Source organism: Oryx dammah, unplaced genomic scaffold (assembly GCF_014754425.2).
Source record: "Oryx dammah isolate SB20612 unplaced genomic scaffold, SCBI_Odam_1.1 HiC_scaffold_2, whole genome shotgun sequence".
NCBI lineage: Eukaryota > Metazoa > Chordata > Mammalia > Artiodactyla > Bovidae > Oryx > Oryx dammah.
The window spans coordinates 2033167-2056216 of NW_024070186.1; the positions used below are offsets into that span (position 1 = coordinate 2033167).

General features: G+C 43.4%; 1 protein-coding gene across 3 annotated transcripts in view; it reads left to right on the forward strand.

Annotated features, from left to right (window-relative positions):
- Positions 1–22655, forward strand: part of SATB1 (SATB homeobox 1) — an 80457-nt gene extending 57802 nt beyond the window's left edge. For all 3 annotated transcript variants that reach the window (XM_040263462.1, XM_040263471.1, XM_040263451.1), the window contains exons 10-11: positions 17716–17919; positions 20741–22655. In XM_040263462.1, the coding sequence (XP_040119396.1) occupies positions 17716–17919; positions 20741–21244 (708 nt within the window). In that variant the 3' untranslated portion in view covers positions 21245–22655. The remainder of the gene's footprint in view (positions 1–17715; positions 17920–20740) is intronic.
- Positions 22656–23050: the final 395 nt, after the last annotated feature.

Genomic DNA, 23050 nt, shown 5'->3' on the forward strand with positions numbered 1-23050 from the left:
CTCTGCTTTAATGACCCTGAAGAATTTTGCACAGCTACTTCAAAACAGGTGAGCCAGCATGCAAATGAAATCACGTTTTGCAGTCATTGAACTTGGCACTTAAAGGAAACTTGCCTTGTTTCATTGCAAGTCAAAGTTTCCATTTGTAACCTAAGAAGTCATCCCCAGCTTTCCACTTTTGCAAACTTTAGTTTTCATATGTTAGGATTTCTTTTTGTCTTAAGTATACCTGTGGATACAAAAGAGAAGAGGAAGAAGAACCGAAAAAAAAAAAAAAGAAAAGAATAGCTGTTCAGGGATGCTGGAGTCTGTGTGAAGTTTGAGGTTTGAGTAGGAGACGAGAACACGTCTTTCCATTAAATTTAATGAGACTGCAAGAATCCCCATTATTCAAGGAAAATACTGAAATTTTCTTTAACGCAAAGACGGTTTTCATGCGTCTGTTAACAAGTCCTGGCTAAAGATTAGTAGAAAAGGAGTCTGTAAACTTGAACCTGCCTTTCAGCTCAGTCCACCCCCACCCCCTCTGCAGTTATGCAGATGGATCTTTAGGAAGGTGTACAGGAAGCAGGATTTGTTCTTTCAATATTTACTCTATTTTCCATGTCAGCATTTTTCACCAGCATCATTGAAGTCATCAGCATCATCTATCGTGTAGCCTGTGTTTTTACTCCAAGCTGAAGGAAGGAGGAGAGTGTGGTTCCTGATTATCTATGTCAGAAATGTGCTGATCTACAAAGTCACTTGTGGTTTATATAACAACTTGTACATAACCGTCATCTTTCAGAGAAGGCCTTGGGGATTGCAAAGAGTAGGGGGTCCCAATTTCCTGTCCGTCATGCTGGGGAGGCCCAGGCAAGTTGCTTGGCCTGTCAGGCCTCTAACTTTTCGCTTGAGGAAAGTGAACTAAGTTGGGTCAGACTGTCGGGCAGGTCCACGTTCCATGAGTTTGTTGCTGAAGCAGGCACACGAGTGTGAAAAAGGATGCTGTTTTGATTGAAGGTACTGCCGGCAGGTATGTTAGTGTGGGGATGAGTCCCAGAGGAGGCAAGGTTTTGAATAATGGAAGGGCTTAGCTGGCGGGGACACAGTGCTGTTTTGGGGGTGTTTTAGCCTAAAAGAATTATTTATGAGGGACATGTAGTGAGAATGGGCTGTTTGAAATCCAGGCTGTGAACTCCGTGCTATGTAGCGTACACTGGGCTCCGGATTGATGTGCTCTCATCTGAGACTTGTTGCTGGAAAGCTGGAACAGCCGCCTCCTTTGTCAAGGACCTCGCAGAGTCGGGCCAACATACACAGGAGGCGACCTCCGTTCAGTCGGGGCCTGGCCTTGGGTTGCCATGTGGTGGGGTAGTGGTTGCCAACACCCTGTGATTAGAGATTGCTAAAGAGCTTCCTCCTTTAACATGTCTTTTTTGGGGTTTTTAACTGATGCCTGAAAGTCCACCTTTAACTTCTCATTTTAGGGGATTGATTAAAAAAAAAAGTTCTTCAGGGCAGGATAGCACATCGAAGGGGGAAAAATAGACTCAGTCCACGAGAAATCACAGGTTTGGAAGAGGTCGGTGAAATGGAGAGTTAACTGGGTGAAGAAGGCAGGGAATGAGAGCTGGTGTGCAGGAGTTATCTTGACACTTAGTTGCAAGCTTGTCACCTGGTACCTGGAACGTCTCATAGCTGCTGAGGAGTGCCTAGCCCCAGATGTCTTCTTTAAATATTTCCCTGTTTGTTACTTATACCAACACTAGGCTACTTGTCAGGGCGTTACTTGACTGGTTCATTGATGGAGTATTTGGTGGTTAAAATGAAATGCAGATTAGGTAAAAAATAAATTACTTTCAATGGGGTCAAGGAAGTGAAGGCTGTAAATAAAATATACGTTCACAAACAGACAAATGCTATTAGGAAAATCCAGCTTGGTCCATGCCAAGCTGTTACTGTCTAAATTGCCTTCTTTTTTCCTGACTTGCAATTAATTTTTGCTTGTGTGTTTGGAGATTGGGGGAAGGGTAATAGCCTAATGGGTAATGATTTTATTTTAGTATTTTGATTAAAGAGCCTAAATAACTTGGACCCTGGGTAACCATAAGAACTAACGCCTTATCCATCAAGCTTAATTTCCAGGCAGAGAGTTGTGTTTATATTTTTGGATAAATTTAGCACTGAGGTGTATAGAACGTACAGCGATGAGACAGTCATGGGCTCCTTTTCTACCCTCCCTTTACCGTCTTTCCTGTTCGCTCTCTTTTCTTTCTTTAATCCTTTGCTAGCTTCCTTCTGCCTGCTCTCAAATGCAAGGCTCTCCTTCATAGCCGTTTGCTCTTTGAAGAGGTGAGGAGAAGAAGGACCAATCATTGGTTTGCAGGCCTCCCTCCCTTCCCCCCCAAAGGGGTGCCTGCCCTAATTCCCTTCCTTCTCCTTCCTGTGTCTGCCCCACTACTTCTTCCTCTTCTGTTGAGGAAACCCAGGTGTCTTTGGACAAATACTGTTAGCGTTCCTCTCCGGGCAGATAGACGTTTCTCAAAGGCAACTCTGCTAACTGTGCTTACCTTTATAGCTTGGAGGTGGTGTGACCTGAACTGAGTCAGCTTCCTGATTCAGATTGTAAACCCATTTACCGAGTTCATAGCAGGACCAGGTAAACCCACAGTGAGGCATGCGCGTGTGCTGGTGTGACTGCCGGTCAGCAAAGTTCAGGCCGGTAAACTCTCACTTCATGAGCGCATTCTCCTCCGGACCTGAAATGGGTAGATCTGATCAAAGTCTTCCCTCCAGTGACTTGGGGATTGAGTGGGGGTGGGGTCTCACACACGCATGCACGCACGCACACCACACACACACCACACACCCACACACCCAGGGCCCTGCTGAAACAGTCCTGGGATCCTGGGGCTCCTCAGAATGCAACATGGGAACCATTGACTAGTGATTAACCGTTCCCGTCGACCCATCTCTAAGAGCTGTGGTGCCTGAGTGGCAAAAAAACAAAAACAAAAAAAACAACATGATAAGGAGATCTGTTCCAAGAATTCCTAAATGCCACCGTTGTCTAATCCGCTAGGAGCTTATATGAGATAGTTCTGGAATAATGTTTGAAATATAGATATTTAGGTGTGTGTCTATGTATGTATACTGACACACAGATGTTGGCGGGGGGGCACCCTCTTCAGGAATTCTTAACCTGTGTCTCGTCTTCCCCCAAGGGTCCCTGCATGAACTTACATAGAATTAAAAAAGCTTTATTTCACTGATGTCTTATTGAGATTTGGTACTTAATTATCAATATAGGCAATGAGTGACATTATTATTAGGAATACCTAAGGATTTGTCACCAATAAAAATCATATTTTCATGTCACATTTTTATAGTAGATAATCTCAAAATGCTGTTTTTGCTCATCACTCTAAAATTATGGTAGGTCTTAGCTCTGTTCCTAGATCTTGTTATTTAGTATGTTAATGAAGAAGCACACATTGTTATATTACTATAACATACAATTTTGATGACTTTATTTCAGTGCAATTGTTTTTTTTTTTTTTTTTTTGTAATTTTACGTATTTTATTTCTGGCACATAAAAACAGTGTCCTGAAAACAATGGACTTTACCAGACTACCAGAAGGGTCTATCACACAAAAGAGGGGAGACCAATGTTTAGATCAGTTGCGCATTAGAAGAAAAAAAAACGTCTAATTTTTAAAAACATAAGCTGAAGAGTTCTTAAATTTACCTGGGAAAGATTTATTTGTTTATTAGTTTTTCAGTTGCTTATTTTTCAAAGTACCCTGCACTCCAGAGTATGTAAGCTTGGGTGTCAATGATTGCAGTGACATTTCAAACAACACACAGCCCTGTACACAGCCTTTTCTCCGGCATTCTGATGCCCAGCATTTGGGAGCGGGCCTCTGCCCTCAGGCTGGGAACTTTTTGCCAGGTAAACTACACCTTGGCTGTCAGCTTAAGTCTGAAGTTTAAGCTGCTCTTCCTCACTGGCCAGTAAGTGCTGGCAGCTGTGGTCCGTCTTCTGTCTGTCCCATGTCTCAGCCTCACGGTAGATGGCACATAGATGGCACTTTGTGGTTATTTGTGGAAGGGCAGAATGATTCAGGAGTTAATTCATCCAGCCGCAGTTTTGCCCGCACAAAAGCTGGCATACTCCTAAGGTGGTCCGGGCGGGAGGAGGGCGGGGAGACTCTGTGGCCAGGAGGCCAGCGTGCGGCCCGGCTCCGCCTGCCCCTCTGCACTGCCCTCCACCGCAGGATCGGCCGCGGGAAGGGCCCACCCGCCTGGCCTCCACGTCCGCTTTCACTGGTACATTCTGACCTGGCCGTTATCACTGTGACTCCCCTGGTGCTTCTAGAAATAGTCACCCTTTCTTTCTTTTGAGCCTTTTTTTTTTTAATTCCCAAATTGAGTTCCTCATTTAAGCTGACTTCTGATGAGTTGCTTTGCATAATGGATAAAGCAGTGTGGTTTTTGGCCGCAAAATGGGTGTTACTTTATCAGCAAAATCATAAGCAGCTTGGGAGCTTGTAATGACCCTGCCCGCTTGATGGTTCCTCTAAGATATGAGCCCCATAACTTTTACAATCCCGAATTGCCTTCCCCTGGTTTTAAACATTCTTTTGTTATCTCTCGTAGAATATCATAGAGGGAAGATTTAAATTTTTAATTCGCAGCCCCTCAATATGAGTAATGAGAGGTATAGCTCATTTGAGGAGATGTCTGCAGTGTTGAAAAGTTTTATATAAATCAGTGAAAAATGGAATGGCAGAAATATTTGTTTAAATTAACCTCACAGTAGATTATTTTTGTAACCTGACAATTAGTGTACTGAGTCAATCCTCACCTAAAAATTACTCGTGTTACAGGTTCATGTTTTTATAGGGTTTTTTTTTTTTTGCACACGGCATATACAGATATTCCACCACATTTTTTCTTTATGATCATTGTAATTTTGAAGAAAAAAAATAAATATTGTAAGTTTTTAATAGTGCCTTAATGCAACATAAGAGATTTGCTTCATAATATTATGGTATAAGAGCACACATTTATTGGGGTTGAGGGATTTGGAAAAAGATAAGTTTCCCAGGAAACTTCTGCTGTAAATAGTCAAATGTATACGCCTTTGACAGAAGCCTTCTTTTTTTAACACATCATTTTATCTTTATTTACTTATTTATTTATTTTTTGGCCATGCCGTGTAGTATGTTGGATCTTAGTTCCCTGACCAGGGATTAAACCCGTGTCCCCCGCATGGGGCACATGGAGTCTTAGCCACTGCACCACCAGAGGAGCCCCAGCAGCCTGCTACAGGGCCTCTCTGCCTCCTTGCCCTACTAGGCTGAGCTCATTTCCGATCTGACTTCTTTGAAAGGCAGCATTATCATGAGTTGCTGGACTCTGCTATCATGCACAGTGCCCTCAGGAATTGTAGTGGATACAGTTTTTTCCTGGAGAAGGCAATGGCACCCCACTCCAGTACTCTTGCCTGGAAAATTTCATGGACAGAGGAGCCTTGTAGGCTACAGTCCAAGGGGTCGCAAAGAGTTGGACACAACTGAGCGACTTCACTCACTCACATACAGTTTTTTGTCACATGTTAAATGGCTTAGACTGTGTTATTTTTCTATTTACCTCTGATTCCCCCAACTCACTGCCACTTCAGCGTTGCAGGGAATCTTCTGCTGTATTTTTACACTCACTCACTGAAGTGTGAGCCTCTTGGGTGCGGGCAGGTGAAGAGCAGGCCCTTCATGGGGCTGTCCGTGTTGCCGTGTGTTTATGACAGATGTAACTCAGCAGAGATGCGGGTGGGTTGGAGTAAAGAAGTCCGCCGGCCTCAGTTTGTGGGCGAAACGCTGAGGGTTGGGACCAGAGAGCAGGAATGGAAAAGAAGACGCAAATTCAAAAGATATTGAGTAGAATCGACGGGAATTTATGACTGTTTATGGAGAAAACAAACGAGTCAGATTTTTTAACCGAAGCTGTTTGCCTTGGTTTTTTAAAATTGAAGAATAGTACTAGCCAGTATAGAAAAACACATTTTAAAGAAATGCATCCGACTCTTTGCGACCCCGTGGGCTGCAGCCTCCCAGGCTCCTCCATCCATGGGATTCTCCGACTCTCTGCGACCCCCATGGGCTGCAGCCTCCCAGGCTCCTCTGTCCACGGGATTCTCCAGGCAAGGGTACTGGAGTGGGGTGCCATCGCCTTCTCCAATGCATGGAAGTGAAAAGTGAAAGTGAAGTCGCTCAGTCGTGTCCGACTCTTCGAGACCCCATGGACTGCAGCCTCCCAGGCTCCTCCGTCCATGGGATTTTCCAGGCAAGAGTACTGGAGTGGGGTGCCATTTCCTTCTCCAGGGGATCTTCCCAACTCAGGGATTGAACCCGGGTCTCCCGCACTGCAGGCGGACGCTTTACCCTCTAAGCCACCAAGGAAGCCCTAAGGAAATCATAAAGGAGGAAAGACCATAAAAAAAAATACCCAAATCCCAATTAACTAGAAGTAGCCTGATTCGTATTTTTTGTGTATACGTATGTGCATGTTTATGCATGTACATACATACACATGTGTGCACATATATGCCTTTCATTCACTCTTACTCTAAACCCACCTTTTAATTAATTCCCTATTGAGGTATATTTAAGTTGCATTCAACTTTTGCTGTTACAAACAATGCTAATATGAACATTATTACAGTTAAATATCTGTATACATCTTTACTATTTCCTTAGGGTTAATTCTCAGAAGTAGAAATTATTGGATCGAAAAAGGCATTTGTGTTTTAAAGGTAATTGCTAGTCATTCTACCCTCATCATTTCCCATTGTGCTTTGGAAAGACTATAACAATCTATGCTTCAGATAGCAACCTTTCACCCAGGTGACTGGGTGAGTGGTGATGCCAGTAACAGTTATACTATACAGAAGGAGCTGTGTTTGGGGGGGAAAGATACTGGGTTCAGGTTGGGATGTGGTAACTGGATTATTTTCATTAACTCCCCAGATACACACATTCCTTTGGATTATATTTGTGATAATGACAATGATAAAAATAATCATAGCTGACATTCATCATACTGTTACTGTGTGCCAAGCCCCTAGTGTGAATTATCTCAACAATTCCTACAACCCTATGAGCACTGGTAATGTTATCCCCATTTTACAGAAGAATAAATTCGGGTCTAGCGAACTCAAGACACTTGACCAATCACTATTAGAATAAGTGTTGAAATGAAGACGTAGGGTTTCTTAACAGATTGACCTTAGGGCTACATTACATAGAGGAGATGAAGTCACGGTGATTAAGTAGTATCCTGAAGCAAGTGTGGCAAAGAGCGATGGTGGAAGAATGGGAGGCTTAGTGGATTCCACAGCGACTGTACATCTGTTTTCCCTAGCTTATTGCTAATTCTTTTGTTTTTCCTTTATTCTTCCAACTGAATATTGTCCATTCTTCAAAGCCAAGCCACCATGACTCTTCATCAGCAAAGACGTCCTTGACCATTCCGCCCGTCTCTCCGCTTGGTTCCCACGCGATGGCTGCCCGTCACTGACCTTCACTACATACTGCTTTGCTCTAATAGCTGTGTTTGAATTCTGCTTCTTCCCTACTATACTGTGAGCCATTTACAGCAAGTGCTTTGGTTAAGTCATCAGACCCTCTGCAGTTGTTACAGGCCAGGTGCTGGGCTGAACAGAACCCTGTTTCATTTGTAGCAGCCGCGGCCTTGTGAGATGAATACCATTATTACCTGCACTTTGTCGAGGAGGATCAGGGACTCGGGGGATTTGCTCAAGGTCTCATACGTAAGTGCCTGCCCTGGATGTAACTCTTAACTGGTATGCTGAGGTGATGGAGCGTAACTGGAAGGAGAGTTAGTATTTACATGGGCAGAAAAAAACAAAGGAGAGGGCTTCTCTATTTGAGAAAACAGAATGGGCGTAGAATGTGGAGAAATGACGGCTGATAAACGGTCCGATGAATTAGGACCCAAGTGTGATTGGGTTTGCAGGCAGCTCAGTGGCCGAGAATCTGCCACCTAATGCCAGAGACGCAGGCTGGATCCCCGGGTCAGGAAGACGCCCTGGAGCAGGAAGTGGCAACCCGGCCCAGTGTTCTCGCCTGGAGAACCCCAGGGAAAGAGGAGCCTGGCGGGCTGCAGTCCACGGGGTCACAGCGAGTCAGACACGAGCGAGTGAGCCCGCACGTGACTGAGGGCCCTTCCGTGAAGCTCTAGGGAGGGTGACCTTTTTCTCTCTCTTGGGAAGCTTTCAAGGTCATTTTGAGCAATACGATAACGTTGGGTGGTTTGAAAGCAAAGACCAGAGCAGTGATTTTCATCCTGGCCTCCCTTTTCCAAGGGCATCTCAAAGCGGACTAAGGGGATTCGAGAAAGCTTAATTACACCTGTGTGTTTCCCTGTCAGGATCAGGAAGTCCCACAGGCCACGCCAGACGTTGTATTTGCTTTTTGTAGGAGTTACAGCTGATTGTGGTAATGCGCGTTCTCTCCTTTCCTAAAGCTCTAGTCATCACTGGTATACGCTTCCCCTAAGAGAGAAAAAGCAATGATTACTTAAAGGCTGTTTTGTTCTGAATTTAAGAGAACTGTCCTTGGGACGTACTTAAAACGATTATTTGGTGCCTAAGAGCATCGTTCAAGGAAAGTTGCCCTAGTGCCAACAGGTCAGTGGTGGGCAGAGTGAGAAGGAGCAGACGGTCTTTGCAGCAGAGACGGGGGTGAAGATTGAAACGGGTGTTACAGCCGGAACCTTGGGGAGCCTCGGAGATGCCGCGTTTCCTGTCTTTTAATGGCACTTGATGTGAAGAAGGAGAGAATAAAGACTCAAGTTTAAGTGTTTTTTATTTTTTTAAACAGATGGTGGTATTTTATTTTTTATTTTCTTGGATTATTATTGAAGTTTTAGTTAATTCACAACTTTGAATTAGTTTCAAGTATAAATCAAAGTGATTCAGTTATATATATATATAAATTTTTTTTCAGATTCTTTTCTATTAAGGGTTATTACAAGATACTGAGTCAAATTCCTAGTGCTGTGCAGTAGGTCCTTGTTGCTAACCCATTTTATATATAGCAATGTGTATCCGTTAATCCCAAACTCCTAATCTATCCCCCCCCCCCACCTTAAGGAAGATTTTTAAGGCAGAGGGTATAAATGTAAAGCAAGAGCCAAAGCTTATGACTGAAACTTACATAATATTTTAAAATGCATCGAGATTGAGAAAGAAAAACATAAACTCTTTTTAGAGTCCGTGTCAAGTATCAGACATGTAAGCCAGATTTTTGTTTAAACTTTGAAGACACCATCCTGAAAGCAAGTTTGAAGTCTGAAAAAATTAATCTTTAAATTAGTTATCTTACAGATCTACTTTTAAAAAAAGATAAGATGAAGGCTTTATTCGGAAATTCTGTTTCACTCAAATTAAGAGTTTATCTTTTTGTCAGCTGGCTTAATATGTTGTCTAGAATTTCATACTTTTATCTTCATTAATTTTTCTCCTCAAATTCTTCCTGAAAATATTCTTTAAAACTTTCCTGGCAGTCTTTTTAAGTGAGAACCATTTTTATGTTTTTGTCTACTCTGCCCAAACTATCTGATACTCTTGTTATGAACCAAACAATCTATAGGGAAAGAAAAGAACACGTATTTATATGCTTCCTCAAGTCAATGCCTCTGAGAATGTAAAAAGGAAGTAAACAGTCAAACCACAGAGAAAAAGTAATTTTCTTTCTTTTTTTTTTTTTTGCTTAATTAAATTTTAAGCAAAAGTGATAAATAAAAATCATTTACCAGTGATTCTGAATATTCCTTCTAAATTGACTAAATTTTAATGTGAGCTTCCCCTAAACTGTAGAAACATTTCTTGTTGTTAATGCCAAACCTCCAGAAATTCTGCTAGCTTTATCTAACCTCTTGAAGACAGAGTCAAAAGGCTCCTCAAGTGAGAGATTCATGGATAGTTGTTTATGACCCATTATTCATTCAGTATGGAAACCCACAGATTTTGGCTAAGATGCTGAGTCCTTAAATAAACTGTGGAATCTGGAGAGAGTTTAAAACAGTAACAGTTTAGAAGTGTAGAATAATAATAATTTTAAAAACCAGTGTGATTTTTTTTTTCAGTGAAAATACAAGCATCAGAAACCACAGCCTGAAAATAAATATATTTGGAGATACACACATATGCTTTCCAAGTGGCACAGAGGTAAAGAATCTGCCTGCCAGGGCAGGAGACACAAAAGGCACTAGTCCAATCCCTGGGTGGGATGGTCCCCTGGAGAAGGAAATGGCAGCCCACTCCAGTACTCCTGCCTGGAAGATTCCATGGACAGAGGAGCCTGACAGGCTACAGTCCATGGGGTCACAGAGAGTCAGACATGACTGAGCTCACAGGTGTGCATATGTTCCATTTAAGTATGTTTCTTTTTAAAACCCGTCTTTGGATAAAGTGGATGTAGAATGCTACTTTTAGAATGGAAAATGCATTTTCTGCTCCATCTCTGCTCAGATTTATTTACTATGTTTTCTTGATTCAGGCCCATGTTAAGTTAGCAGGAAAAAGTTACTTGTAGTGCCCACTGAAATTCTTACTTTACACAAAGTAGATGTTAGCTGGGGAAGAAGATTCATGTATTTCCTGCTAATTCCATAGAGAACATGTATCTTTATTAATGTTAATGGTGGAGGCCTCTCATTATGTTATAGAATAATCTGCTTTAGCAAAGGTTTTTCTCCTTAAGAACTTCATAACATTTAAAGGTTAATATGTTAGGTAAAGAACAATATCTTAAGATAAGCGTTTTTATTACAGGCATGATGGGATGGTTTTTATTAAATTACGTGACGATTTGAATGGGGAGGAAGCAGTGCACCGCTTCTTTGCCCTCAACTTTAATGCCTTTAATCAAATAATGCCCTTCTGGAAAATAGTTAATTTTCAGCATTTGGAAAGATCAATACCACTTTGCCACCAAAAAATGGCCCAGACGATGAAATTTGATGTATTTAAAGTATCATTTCACCCTTTTAACCTAGTAAATAATTGAAAGCGCTTCCAGTATTGCTTTGCCCCTCTTTTGTTTCTTTCTCACTGTTCAAAGTGTTATGATTGTTCTCAAAAAAAAAAAAAAAGTTAGACGTTGCTGTGTGAAGGAAGGATGCAGGCTTCACACCTAGGAGTGGTAGTGTACCCCATCAGACCTGCGTTTCTCTGTGTTAGGGGTGCGGAAGAAGTAGTATGTTTCCATACTGTATTTGAGGAGGTGCGTATAAAACATAAAAAGTGTGAAAATGTCCCTTCTCGAACATTCAGCGAGTGGTTTGAAACGTCATTAGTCACCTTGCATCTTTTGTGATACCTTTAAGCCTTTATAGGGTAAAAGATTCAGTAGCTCTGACAATTAGAACTCACCACCCCCCTTACAGAACATTGATATGAAATTACCCTCCAGCGCAGACAGCTTTGTAAATAAAAAAAAAAAAAATTGCCCTCTATTAGCATGTTTGTGGGCAGATTAAAAACTGTCTTCATTAGCATAAGTAACACTTACAGATTCTTTTAAAAGTAGAAAATTATTTGCTGAATGATAAATTGCTAGCTCTGTAGTTAGTTGTTGTTGAAAATGTACTCATTCAAAATGCCTGGTGTAGTTTAGTCTACAATACTGAAATTTTTTTGTGTGAGAAGTACTATTTAATGGATTATGTATTTAATCCTGTTCCTACTACTTGCTAAAATGTAATTCATGCTTTCCACTAAAATGTTTGTATCAAATACCTCCCTATTTAGATTGATTTCTTTTAATATCATATATTATTATACTATACGCCCCAGAGATCGGAACAAAATACTTCTGCAAATAACACATAAAAGATGAGGGTGAGGGGTAGGGAATAAATACAGACTATAAAATGTTTTCCTTTTTAGAACACAAATTACCATTCTGGTTTTTTTTTTTTTTAATGTATTTTTCCTTCTTAGTTGCAGTGAGAATTATTTGTCATTTTCTTTCTCTTTTTATAGCTCTTAAGTTTAAAATGTATATGTGCATGACAACAATATATACATATCCTTATATTAAGTGACTCTTTTTCCTTAGAGAACATGAAAGTCTCTTTCCCCCTGGAAAACTAGTTGTGTTCCATGCTCCTGACTGTCACAGACCCAGCCTTGCCAGTGGTCTCTTTTCATGTATTTGAGGCTCCCTAGGTACAAGGAAGTTGCTTTCCTGACTCGTTGAAAAATCATTGCATACTCCTTACCCATTAAAATGGTAGAAGGGAATTGACTTGAATTAACTGTTCTAAAAAGAGTGGAATGGAAATCAGAGATGGAGTTTGGGTGGAAATTAGCAGCTGAGAGATGAAGGTGCCAGGATTTTTATTTCTGTGTGGTACAACAAGATTCTGTCGGTAAAGCACATCATTAGAATATTGAGTTCAGAACTGCTAATTTTTCCTTTAAAATGAGCATACAGTCATGTGTTTCATGGACCATGATAAATTGCCATTGTGTTGTCATTGAATTTGTTTTGCTTTTTTTCAGTAGTGGGTTGGCAGTCGTTCCGCATTTTCTCTTTTCCTTTTTTTTTTTTTTGCCCCCCTTACCCTCCCCAAATCTTCCATGTCTTTCATAGACTCCCTAAAGCAAAACCAGTCCAAAGACTTATTGATTTCATGCTGTCTGAGGTTTTTAGCATCTTCTGTACCATTTTCTTGCTTACGGTGGCAAGACATTTACAGATGCTTCTTGGTTCCTATAAAGTACATAACAGTATTTCCTTTGTGGCAGATGGATTTAAGACTTTTAGTTCTCAATAAATGTAGGTTTACAATACATAACTTTACAGGATTTGTGTTGTATATAACAGGTTTGAACATATTATCTCAGAATTCATCTGCATGGCATTTTCAGCTTGTTCAGGGTCCATGCCAGTTTTTTTTAAGTAATGGGGGGAGTGCTGTGATTGATAGCAACAGCTCAAGGCGTGATTTTGAATAGAAACAAAGGGTTTAGAACAGAAGGTGTCAAATTAAACTTTGTCAGTTTGAAAAGTAGGAACATCCTGAAAGTTTGACTAATTTATTTACATGTGGCTACTGTTTATATTTTGCCCTCTTTATATGCAGTGTAATGTTGCTTGGCAAATTTACTACATTTAAAGTTTAGGTTGTTCCTTGTGCCATTTTAGTTTTCTGACAATAGATCGGTCTCATTATTTTAAGGCTGTTAATCTCCTGTCTTTTCTACTGTTCAGAACACTTGTGATCTAATTTAATCGTCACAGCAGTTCCCTGCCCCTCTTACAGTACTTCAAGTCCCGGAGACCTGGCTTAAAACGTAATTATGTTCACATTTTGCAGCAAAGTGCTTGCGTTTTATTCACCATCTCTCCTCCACCCAGTAAATCTATACATGTATCATTTTAAAAGGACCAATATAGTACTTAGGGAAATCATTATTTTTATTTGCCACATCTTACCTATATTCTGACATATATTGTCTTCCCGAGTTTATATGCTCAAACAGTATCGTTTATGGAAAAGTGACCTCGGAACAGGTCTTGGGGAGATAGAAAGCGTTTGTGCTTCTCGTCACTTCCTGCAAAACGTAGACCAGATTACTGTCATCATCTTGATCGATAGGATTGAGGGAGTCAGACTATTCCGAGGTATTTAAATGGAATCGTAGTAAATTAATCTTCTTTTTGCCAGTGTAAATTGGGAATGAGCCAGCTGATTTCTCTGCTGACAAAGAACTAGCCTGTCAGGATATCTGTTTTCCCTTATTTGTTGAGAGCGACACGTACCAAGAGAAGAGCACACCGCCCCTCCCCCCATTTCTGTTTTTTTCGAATAGCCTTGTAGACCTAACAGTTCCCAGCTGCACCGTTAAATATTTTTCTAAGAAGCATCTGATTCCAGTCTCTTAAAATCATCATGTCTCTTGAAAGGCTAGCGGAGACATGCTTCAGATTTATAATTCATCACATTATTTTTAGATAAGGAATTGGAAGTATTATTTAAGGGCAGAGGTTAATAGCAAACTACTGGAAATGTTATGTTAGTCATGGGCAATTAATAAAAATAAGAATCTGTCTCATAAGTATAGAGACACAGAAGTGACAATATGAGCAAAATATTTGTTGAATGAGTCAAGGCTCTTTTTCTGAAATATTTGTGAAACCAGCATGAGTGTGATTGTTTGGGAATTAGCTATCATTATTAGCCATTTTAAAAGAACTAATGATTTTCTTTTCCAAAGAACATCTGTGATCCACATGTTTTTTTCCCCCCCTACATATATCCAAGTGCTAACTGATCTCTGCATTACTTTAAAAAGTTTCTAAAAGGATTCAAAAAATTATTGGAGTGCTTCAGCTTTCTTCAAGAAGATTTTCTTACATGAATTGTTCTTAATTTAACTTTTATCAATTTTTGGTTACAAGCATTTATTTCTAAAAAAAAAAAAAAGAGATGCTCAATGTTAAGCACTTATTACAAGAGTATAATCCTAGCTAAGTAAAGAAAAAATGAATATGTTCTTGATGAACCTTCTAGCATCTCTTAAAGGTAAATAAAATTGTAGTGGTTTTCTGTTTAGGCACTGGGGCCTGTCAATTCCACAGCTAAAGAAGAGACGGGGAGTGGGCAGGGGTGTAATCTTAACCAGAGTTAATAGTCAAGCCTTCAGGCAGATGGATCTAAAACCTGCCTTGCATCAAAATATAGAAGTGAAGAATAAAGCGATAACTTTGATGTAGAAAAGTATAAAATATCCAGATAGCAGATATTTGTCAGTAGGAGCTAAACAGACATCTCCAGGGCACCCTATGCAAGTGGGTCTCAAATATATCAATTACTCAAATTGTAGTTAATGTTGCGTTCATAGATAAGAGTGAAATGTGACCTATGTTCTGATTCTGGAAAGCAGCAGAGAACTGCCATGGTTAGAAGAGAAGCATGTTCAGTGACACTGTCGTCGTGGTTATTTTTTATTGAGCTAATATTCTTTCTGGTAAACCTTCAGTTTACCGCCTGTTCTGTTAACCTGGAATTATGCCCTCGGTGGCACCATCTGAGTGCACGGTTGCATGCGTGTCCCTAGGCACATACGTGTTTAAATGATGTGTGGCATGGAGAATCAAAGGCCTCTTAGCTTCAGTTAGGGTTAGTAGATCTCATGGGGTTTAGCAGCTGTCACCCTTGGCTGGGTGGTTGGTGTGTCTTGGGAAGCTAGTGTATCAGTCTCCATCTATTCTTTTAAAATCTCCCAGGCCATTTTGGGGAAAGTAGGCCTTGCCTGTTCCCACTGTGTATTACAGTTAGAAGAGAATTTCTCCGGTGGTTCACGGTGGAAAAGAAAGCAAACTCATGCCATGTTCTGATCTCATCCTAACGTCATATAAAAAGGCAACTCCCCTTGGCCAGTTCTAAAAATCAAATACTAACCTGTCTTCTTTGCATTCCTATCCAACTAGTTTCCAAGGAGCCCCGTTGTTTTAGGTCAGTTTCCCTAAAGCAGAGGCTAAGGTAAGGAATCCGAGGCCCCTGACCTGGTGAGGGACCCGGCAGGATTTCGGGAGGATAAGAAAGTGGAGGCAAGTCCAGGAAGAACGTGCCTCAGGAAAAGCCTGTATTGGCGGGGCCCGAGGTGGGCAGGCCGGGGAGGGGCACCTCTGGAGAGCCGAGGGTAGAGGGCGTGGTCCGGTGGGCAGGAGGGCGGGCCAGCCTGCCACCAGCGTCTGGGGAGAAGGGACCAGGAGGAAGCAGAGGAGCAGCCGGGCGTCCTCCCGTGAGCTAGCGTGCAGATGTTTCTCTAGAGCTTGGTTATGAGCTGACAGCCTGGAGCGGCCGTGGGCGCCTGGAGCGGCCGTGGGCGCCTGGAGCGGCCGTGGGCGCCTGGAGCGGCCATGGGCGGGACCCCTTCTCTCCTCCTCCGCGCCCTGCTGCTCAGTGAAGAAGGGCTGAGATGATGGTTAGAGAACGGGAGACGGTCCACTCTGTTGGAAAACTCGTTTTTTTTCTTAGTTTTCATTGGAGCGCGGTTGCTTCACGGTGTTGTGTTAGTCTCTGCTGTGCAACACAGTGAATCAGCTCTGTGCACACATATACCCCCCCCCCGCCTTGTTTTTGGATTTCCTTCCCATTTAGGTCTTTTTAATATGCTGTCTAGGTTGGTCGTAACTTTCCTTCCAAGGAGTAAGCGTCTTTTAATTCCATGGCTGCAATCACCATCTGCAGTGATTTTGGAGTCCCAAAAAATAAAGTCAGGCAGTTTCCCCATCTATTTCCCATGAAGTGATGGGACCGGATACCTAGACAGCAGATTAAAAAGCAGAGACGTTACACTGTCAAAAAGGTCCATCTAGTCAAGACTATGGTTTTTCCAGTGGTCATGTATGGATGTGAGAGTTGGACCATAAAGGTCCAGCTGAGTGCCGAAGAATTGATGCTTTTGAACTGTGGTGTTGGAGAAGACTCTTGAGAGTCCCTTGGACTGCAAGGAGATCCAACCAGTCCATCCTAAAGGAGATCAGTCCTGGGTGTTCATTGGAAGGACTGATGCTGAAGCTGAAACGCCAATACTTTGGCCACCTTATGCGAAGAGCTGACTCATTGGAAAAGACCCTGATGCTGGGGAAGATTGAGGGCAGGAGGAGAAGGGGACGACCGAGGATGAGATGGTTGGATGGCATCACCAACTCTATAGACATGAGTTTGAGTACACTCCGGGAGTTGGTGATGGACAGGGAGGCCTGGCGTGCTGCGGTCCATGAGGTCACAAAGAGTCGGACCGGACTGAGTGACTGAACTAACTCCCATTTAGGTCACCAGAGAGCTTCAAGTAGAGTCCCTGGTGCTCTACAGTAGGTCTGCGGTAGTCTGTTTCATACATAGTATTACTTACGTGTACATACCAGCCCCACGACCCCACATCCGCCCACGTAGGTCAGGATTGAGCATGTCAGGGTCAGAAAGTGGGCCTTGGGGCGCAGCAGAGAAGTCCAGGTCTCGGCGCTCAGTGGACATCACCTCCCTCAGCCCAGTGACCCTGTCACAGTGCTTCCCTGATGGACCACGTGTGCACACAGCACCAGGCTGTACTGGAGAATTCTTCTAATGTCCATTCTAACATGAAGCCTTACCTTGGACAACATTCATGCCCACACAACTGCACACATCCTTTCTCTGCCTTTTCTACACAGACACAGATACACACATACATTGACACAACACACACACACTCACAGAGCTGCCTTTTTAATGCAAAAACCATAAACTTAGGGAATCCTTTTAGGGAAATTATTTTAAAAAGCTGTCCCAGCCCTTCCTAAATACTATCCTCAGAACCTCAGCACACTCAGCCTTGCTTTCTCCTTGGGCACATTCTGCAGAGTCCAGGGTAAATGGCTCTTGCCTTTGGAGTCTGAAAAGTAAGGCCCTCCTTTAAGATGCAAATATGAATTGTGTATTAAAAAACAGATTCTGCCCCCTCTTTGACAACCACACCTATTCTCTTTTAACAAGTTAAAAAAATTTTTTTAAGCAGACTGGAGTGTTTTGAGCTGGGAAAAAGTTAACTGCACAGGGTCCTTCCTTTTTACTTCCTAATGGGAACGGTCAGCTCCCCACCCCGCCCCCTCTTGGATCTCAACTGACCTGCTAATGCCCTTGTCTCTAAGGGGTGGCTGTGCGAGCTGTTACGCTGGAAAGAAGACCCTTCTCCAGAAAACAGGACCCTGTGGGAGAACCTCTCCATGATCCGAAGGTTCCTCAGCCTCCCCCAGCCAGAACGCGACGCCATCTACGAACAGGAGAGCAACGCGGTGCATCACCACGGCGACCGGCCGCCGCACATAATCCACGTGCCCGCCGAGCAGATTCAGGTTCGTGTACCTCGGCCGCTGCAGTAGAGCACTGGGTAAACAGACGCTTAAACTTAGCAGGGAAAGGGGCATTTCTCTTCTTTCCGCCAGTCTGAACATAGGCTTCTGAGCAGGAGATAACAGTACCCTGCCATCTCGGTCGGGGGGCAAAAGAGGACCTGGGTTTTCCAACACGTGTGCTGTGTTCCTCTCCGCGCCCCAGCCCCCAAGGCGGCAGGAATCCCCTTCCGCACTGCTATGGCTAGTCAGTCTTCGTTAGAACTATGTAACAGCTTAAGAATCTGTTTTGTCATATTGAAAGTTGCTCAGTCGTGTCCAACTCTCTGCGACCCCATAGACTACAGTCCGTGAAATTCTCCAGGCTGGAATACTAGAGTGGGTAGCCTTTCCCTTCTCCAGGGGATCTTCCCAACCCAGGGATCGAACCCAGGTCTGCTGCATTGCGGGTGGATTCCTTTACCAGCTGACCCACAAGGGAAGCCCAAGAATACTGGAGTGGGTAGCCTATCCCTTCTCCAGGGGATCTTCCCGACCCAGGAATCGAACCCAGGTCTTCTGCATTGCAGCAAAATTTGAATTTTTAGACACGCCACCTATTTTTTCATGAACACCGATCCTGTCCCCGAGGAAAGGCATGACTGCCATTTCTGCAGAGGAAGTTTGTAGGATTGCAGTTGTATGCCTTGGATTCTGTCCCAGAGAGAGGAGTGGAGGGAAACCAAATTGGCATCTGGCTTCCGACTCCCCAGCCCTGCCTCCACTCTGGCTCTGTCCCTGCCGGCTCTGGGAGCACAGGTTAGGGGTGAGTCACGTCTGTCTGTCTTTCCCGTAGAGCCCCTCTCCCACCGCCCCTGGGCAAGGAGAGTCTAGAGGCGTTCGGCCATGTGGCTGGTACTGCTCAAGTTAGCCAGTCAGGGGGGGCACATAGAAGGCTGGTGCCAAGACCTGCTCCCTGGTCAGGATGCGAAGCCTTGGAAAGGCCACGCTAACAGTGGTGGTGGCCAAATACACTGCGCCCACAGGGTCAGCCTCAGACTCACCTAAATCACTCCCTCCCAAGACCTGGGACCTGTCTGTTCATCCACCGAGTGGATCCACTAAATTCATCCCCAGTTCATTTAGATGGGGAAGGTCTGGGCCTAGCTAGTTGTTGACCTCAATTGCTTCCGAAGCATGTTGAACTTGAACTGTACTAATTATTTCTGTTACATCCAAAGGGATGCTTTTAGTTTTCCCCTTTAAGGGAAAATGCCATTGCTTTCCCAAGTCTTAAAATTCTCCACTCTCTTTGTTGAATCAGCTGCATATTATTTCTTGGTACTGCTGTGTGTGTGTGTCTGTCGGGGCACGGGGTGGGGGACAGAGTGGTGATACACACACACAACAACAATTGGATTATCCATCCACTAAGAAAAAGAATCCTTGAGTATATATTAAAGATAAATTGAGAAAGAAAATCCCTTAGGATATCAAGCACTAAAATAATCATGGAAGCCTGAAAAATGTACTGTTTAGCAAAAACAAAAAAAGATAAGTAAAAAAAAATAGTACTTGTTTGAAAATGTAAATTGTTTTTAATAAAATTGCTTCTTAGGGGGATTAAGGAAATGCTTAGGGCACAGTATAAACGTTCTAATATTTTAGGCTTCCTTAGGTTGATTTCCTTTGTTGATAAGAATCCTGGAGCTGGAGTGTGTGTGTGAGTGTGTGTGTGTGTGTGTCACATTTATGTATAATTGTGTATGGAAAATTACAGCACAGATACTAATTATGAAAAAGTGTCTATATACACTAAATTTAAATCCTGATTACATCTGAGCTTAGTATAGACAGAACAATTTACTAGCCGTTGTGGGGTGAATGAAACCTTTGTTTTTCGGTAAGAAAAAATCTTGCAGTGTCAGCCCAGTGCAATTCGGTAAGAAATGTGTGTCTGTTAGATTGAATTGTCTGGTAGGAAATTCGCAAAGGTAAGAATCTCAGAAACTCCTTGGATTGACAAGAGCTAATGCGTTCCCTCATAGCTCAGCTGGTAAGGAATCCGCCTACAATGCGGGAGACCTGGGTTGATCCCTTCATAGGGACGATCCCCTGGAGAAGGGCAAGGCTGCCCACTCCAGTATTCCGGCCTGGAGAATTCCACGGACTGTATAGTCCATGGGGTCTCAAAGAGTAGGGCATGACTGAGCGGCTTTCACTTTGAGTGCTGCAGAAGAGCACAGGCTTCCCTATTTTATTCGGAACATAAGGCCTTGTCAGCCAGGGCCACGTGTTAGCCATCTGCTGCAGTGGGACGAAACACATTTCTTTCCCAGTGTGTCCACAGCTCACCTTCCTAAACTGCCTTTGGCACACTTCACTTCTCTGTCTTCGTTTTAAATTTTTATTAATTACCGACACCACAATGCGCGGTCTTCACCTCGGAGGCATATCCTCCTGGTGAACGTGGCTCACACTTTCAGAGTGCTGAGTTTCAGCCGTGTCACTGAGCCAGCCTGACCTCTGGCGAGGAAGCCCTGGAGCCACCCAGGTCCTCCACGATCCTCCCTTCCTAGCGATCGTTCTGACCTTCTTCCCGGTGCCGTGGGCCGTTCAGCTGGCCTGCGTTTCTGTCCGGCATCCGTTCCCCACATTCCGAGCCCGGCAGGTCACGTGCTTGCTCCTTCCGGGCCCTTGTGCGCCGCACGCGAGGCCGCGTGCGCAGTGCCCGGTGTTGCGCGGTGACCGCGCACGCGAGGGGCCAGGCACGTGCGGGGCCGGGGCGTGCGCAGTGGCCGGGCGCGCGCGGCCCCGCTGACCTTGTGCCGCTGTCTCCCCGCAGCCGCCGCAGGCGCCCCCGCAGCCGCAGCCCGCGCCGCCCCCCGCCCCGGCACAGGCGCCGCCGCCCCCGGCCGGGCCCCGGCTCCCCGCGCGGCAGCCGCCCGCTGCGGCGCCGGCCGAGGCGGAGGATGAGAGCCGGCCGAAGGCGCGGCCGCGGACCAAGATCTCGGTGGAGGCGCTGGGCATCCTGCAGAGCTTCATGCAGGACGTGGGGCTGCACCCGGACGAGGAGGCCATCCAGACGCTGTCGGCGCAGCTGGACCTGCCGCAACACACCGTCATCAAGTTCTTCCAGAACCAGCGCTACCACCTCAAGCACCACGGCCGGCTGAAGGACCACGCGGGCCTGGAGGTGGACGTGGCCGACTACAAGGACGACGAGCTGCTGCAGGACCCGGACGAGGGCGCCCCGGGCGCGGGCGCTAGCCCGCTCTTCGCGGTGAAGCTCGAGGATGAGCCGGCGGCCGACGGCAGCACGGACGCGAGCGCCGACGCCAGGGACTGAGCTGCGGGCCCCCATCAGCGCCCCCCACCCCACCCCCGGGCTGGGGGGGGGTCCGCCCCGGGCTCGCCCTGCGAGCCTCGCGCTCCGCCATTCGGCCAGGGAATCGTCAGAAACTTGCACAAACGGGAACGTCGAGAAAGGCTGATACTGACTGCACTAAACGTTTTCCTCTCTCTCTTACGAACTGCTTGGCAGCCCCAGGTGAAGCATCGGATTGTTTGGTATTAAAAATGGAAAATTTGTGTTCACGGAACACACCCAGGTGTGTGTACCCGTAAGCATGATAACCAGTGATTTTTTTTTAATTTTATTATTATTCTGGAGCCTCAAAACAAGCATTATAACTTCTGTGATTATCATTTCCTTCCTTTATTTCTGTAACACTTCACACTTATCTTTGGAAACTCGCCCCTTGTTTTAGAAAAGAAAAAGAGTTTGTTACTCTATTGTATGTTGCAAAAGAACTATAGACTGTGGAATGCAGTTTAAAGATGACATATGCCAACAAATGCCTTGTATTATATGGCACTGCCGTAATTCAAATTTGTTTTTATTTTGGAAATAAAAGTTCACTGTAATTTTTTTCGTTCTCATTGTTACAAGATTTTTTAAAAAATGAAAAGAAAATGTGAAACACAATTTAGTCCTCATTATTTATTTGTAGATCCCGCAGCATCATGTTGTAATTAATTTTTGGAAGTTTCCGTTAAATGTAATATTGCTTCTCTTGTTACCATACTGGTTCTTTTCTATTTATAAATGTATTTTGATGGGCAGTAAAACAAAGTGTCTTAAAAGTTTTAAATAGATAAAATGTGCTTTACACAGTTGCCTATAAAAAGTGCTCTATGTTATCCAAGCAATTCATACTATAAGCTTCACTCTTATTGTTGTATGCAATTTTTACTATCATGCAAATAAGCTTAGGTTAATAAAACTAATAGATCACCTTAGAAAATTATGCAATTAATGTGAAAATAATTGATGTTTGCAACGTGTCTTCCTTTGGTTTACAATCAATTTTAAAGCTACATCTGTATAAAATTTCTGTATAAAGGTGTTATTTCTTTTTTATGAGTTTATGGCTATGAAAACACCAGCTATTTTGTTACAGCTGGCTGTTTTTATAAGTGTATCACAATTTTCTTTATGCAGAAATGTTCTGATTAGGAGTGGTTATTGACTGTAACTACACGATTAAAATTGTTTGTATGGTATGACATGGTAGGGTTTGTCTGCTTATGTGAAGTAACACAAAGAGTCCAAGATGGCCCTCTCAGTAAGATGCATGTTAAAACTTTCTTGACATTTTACAGATCTGAAAAAGAGCAATTTAAAAGTCACTTGAAACACTGTAAAATTAAATCTCAAACATATGCTCATTTTTTAAGTTAAACAGTGAAGACGATAACCTGTTTTTGGTTGACGTTTTACTTTAGGAGGATGGTCAAAAGACTCACCAATGAAGACATCAATTCAGTCACTAGCAGATACTCACTTAGAATAGATTCATCTGCATTTACTTCACAATATGCTCGTCATGGCAACACTTTTTTAAAGCTGGTGTATATACATTTTTAAAGGCCATTAAAAGTAACATAAGTGGGGGGGGGAATGGACCTTCTGTACAAGAACTCCTTAGTAAGCATTGTATTTTTTCTTAAGTTGTAAATGGAATACAAGTTAATAACAGCTCATTTGGTTGTGTATGTCATAACTATAAGAACTCCATGAAGAAGATAAGAATTAACCAACCTGGAATTTAAACTTCAAAATTCTTGCAATATAAAACTCAGTAAACTCCAG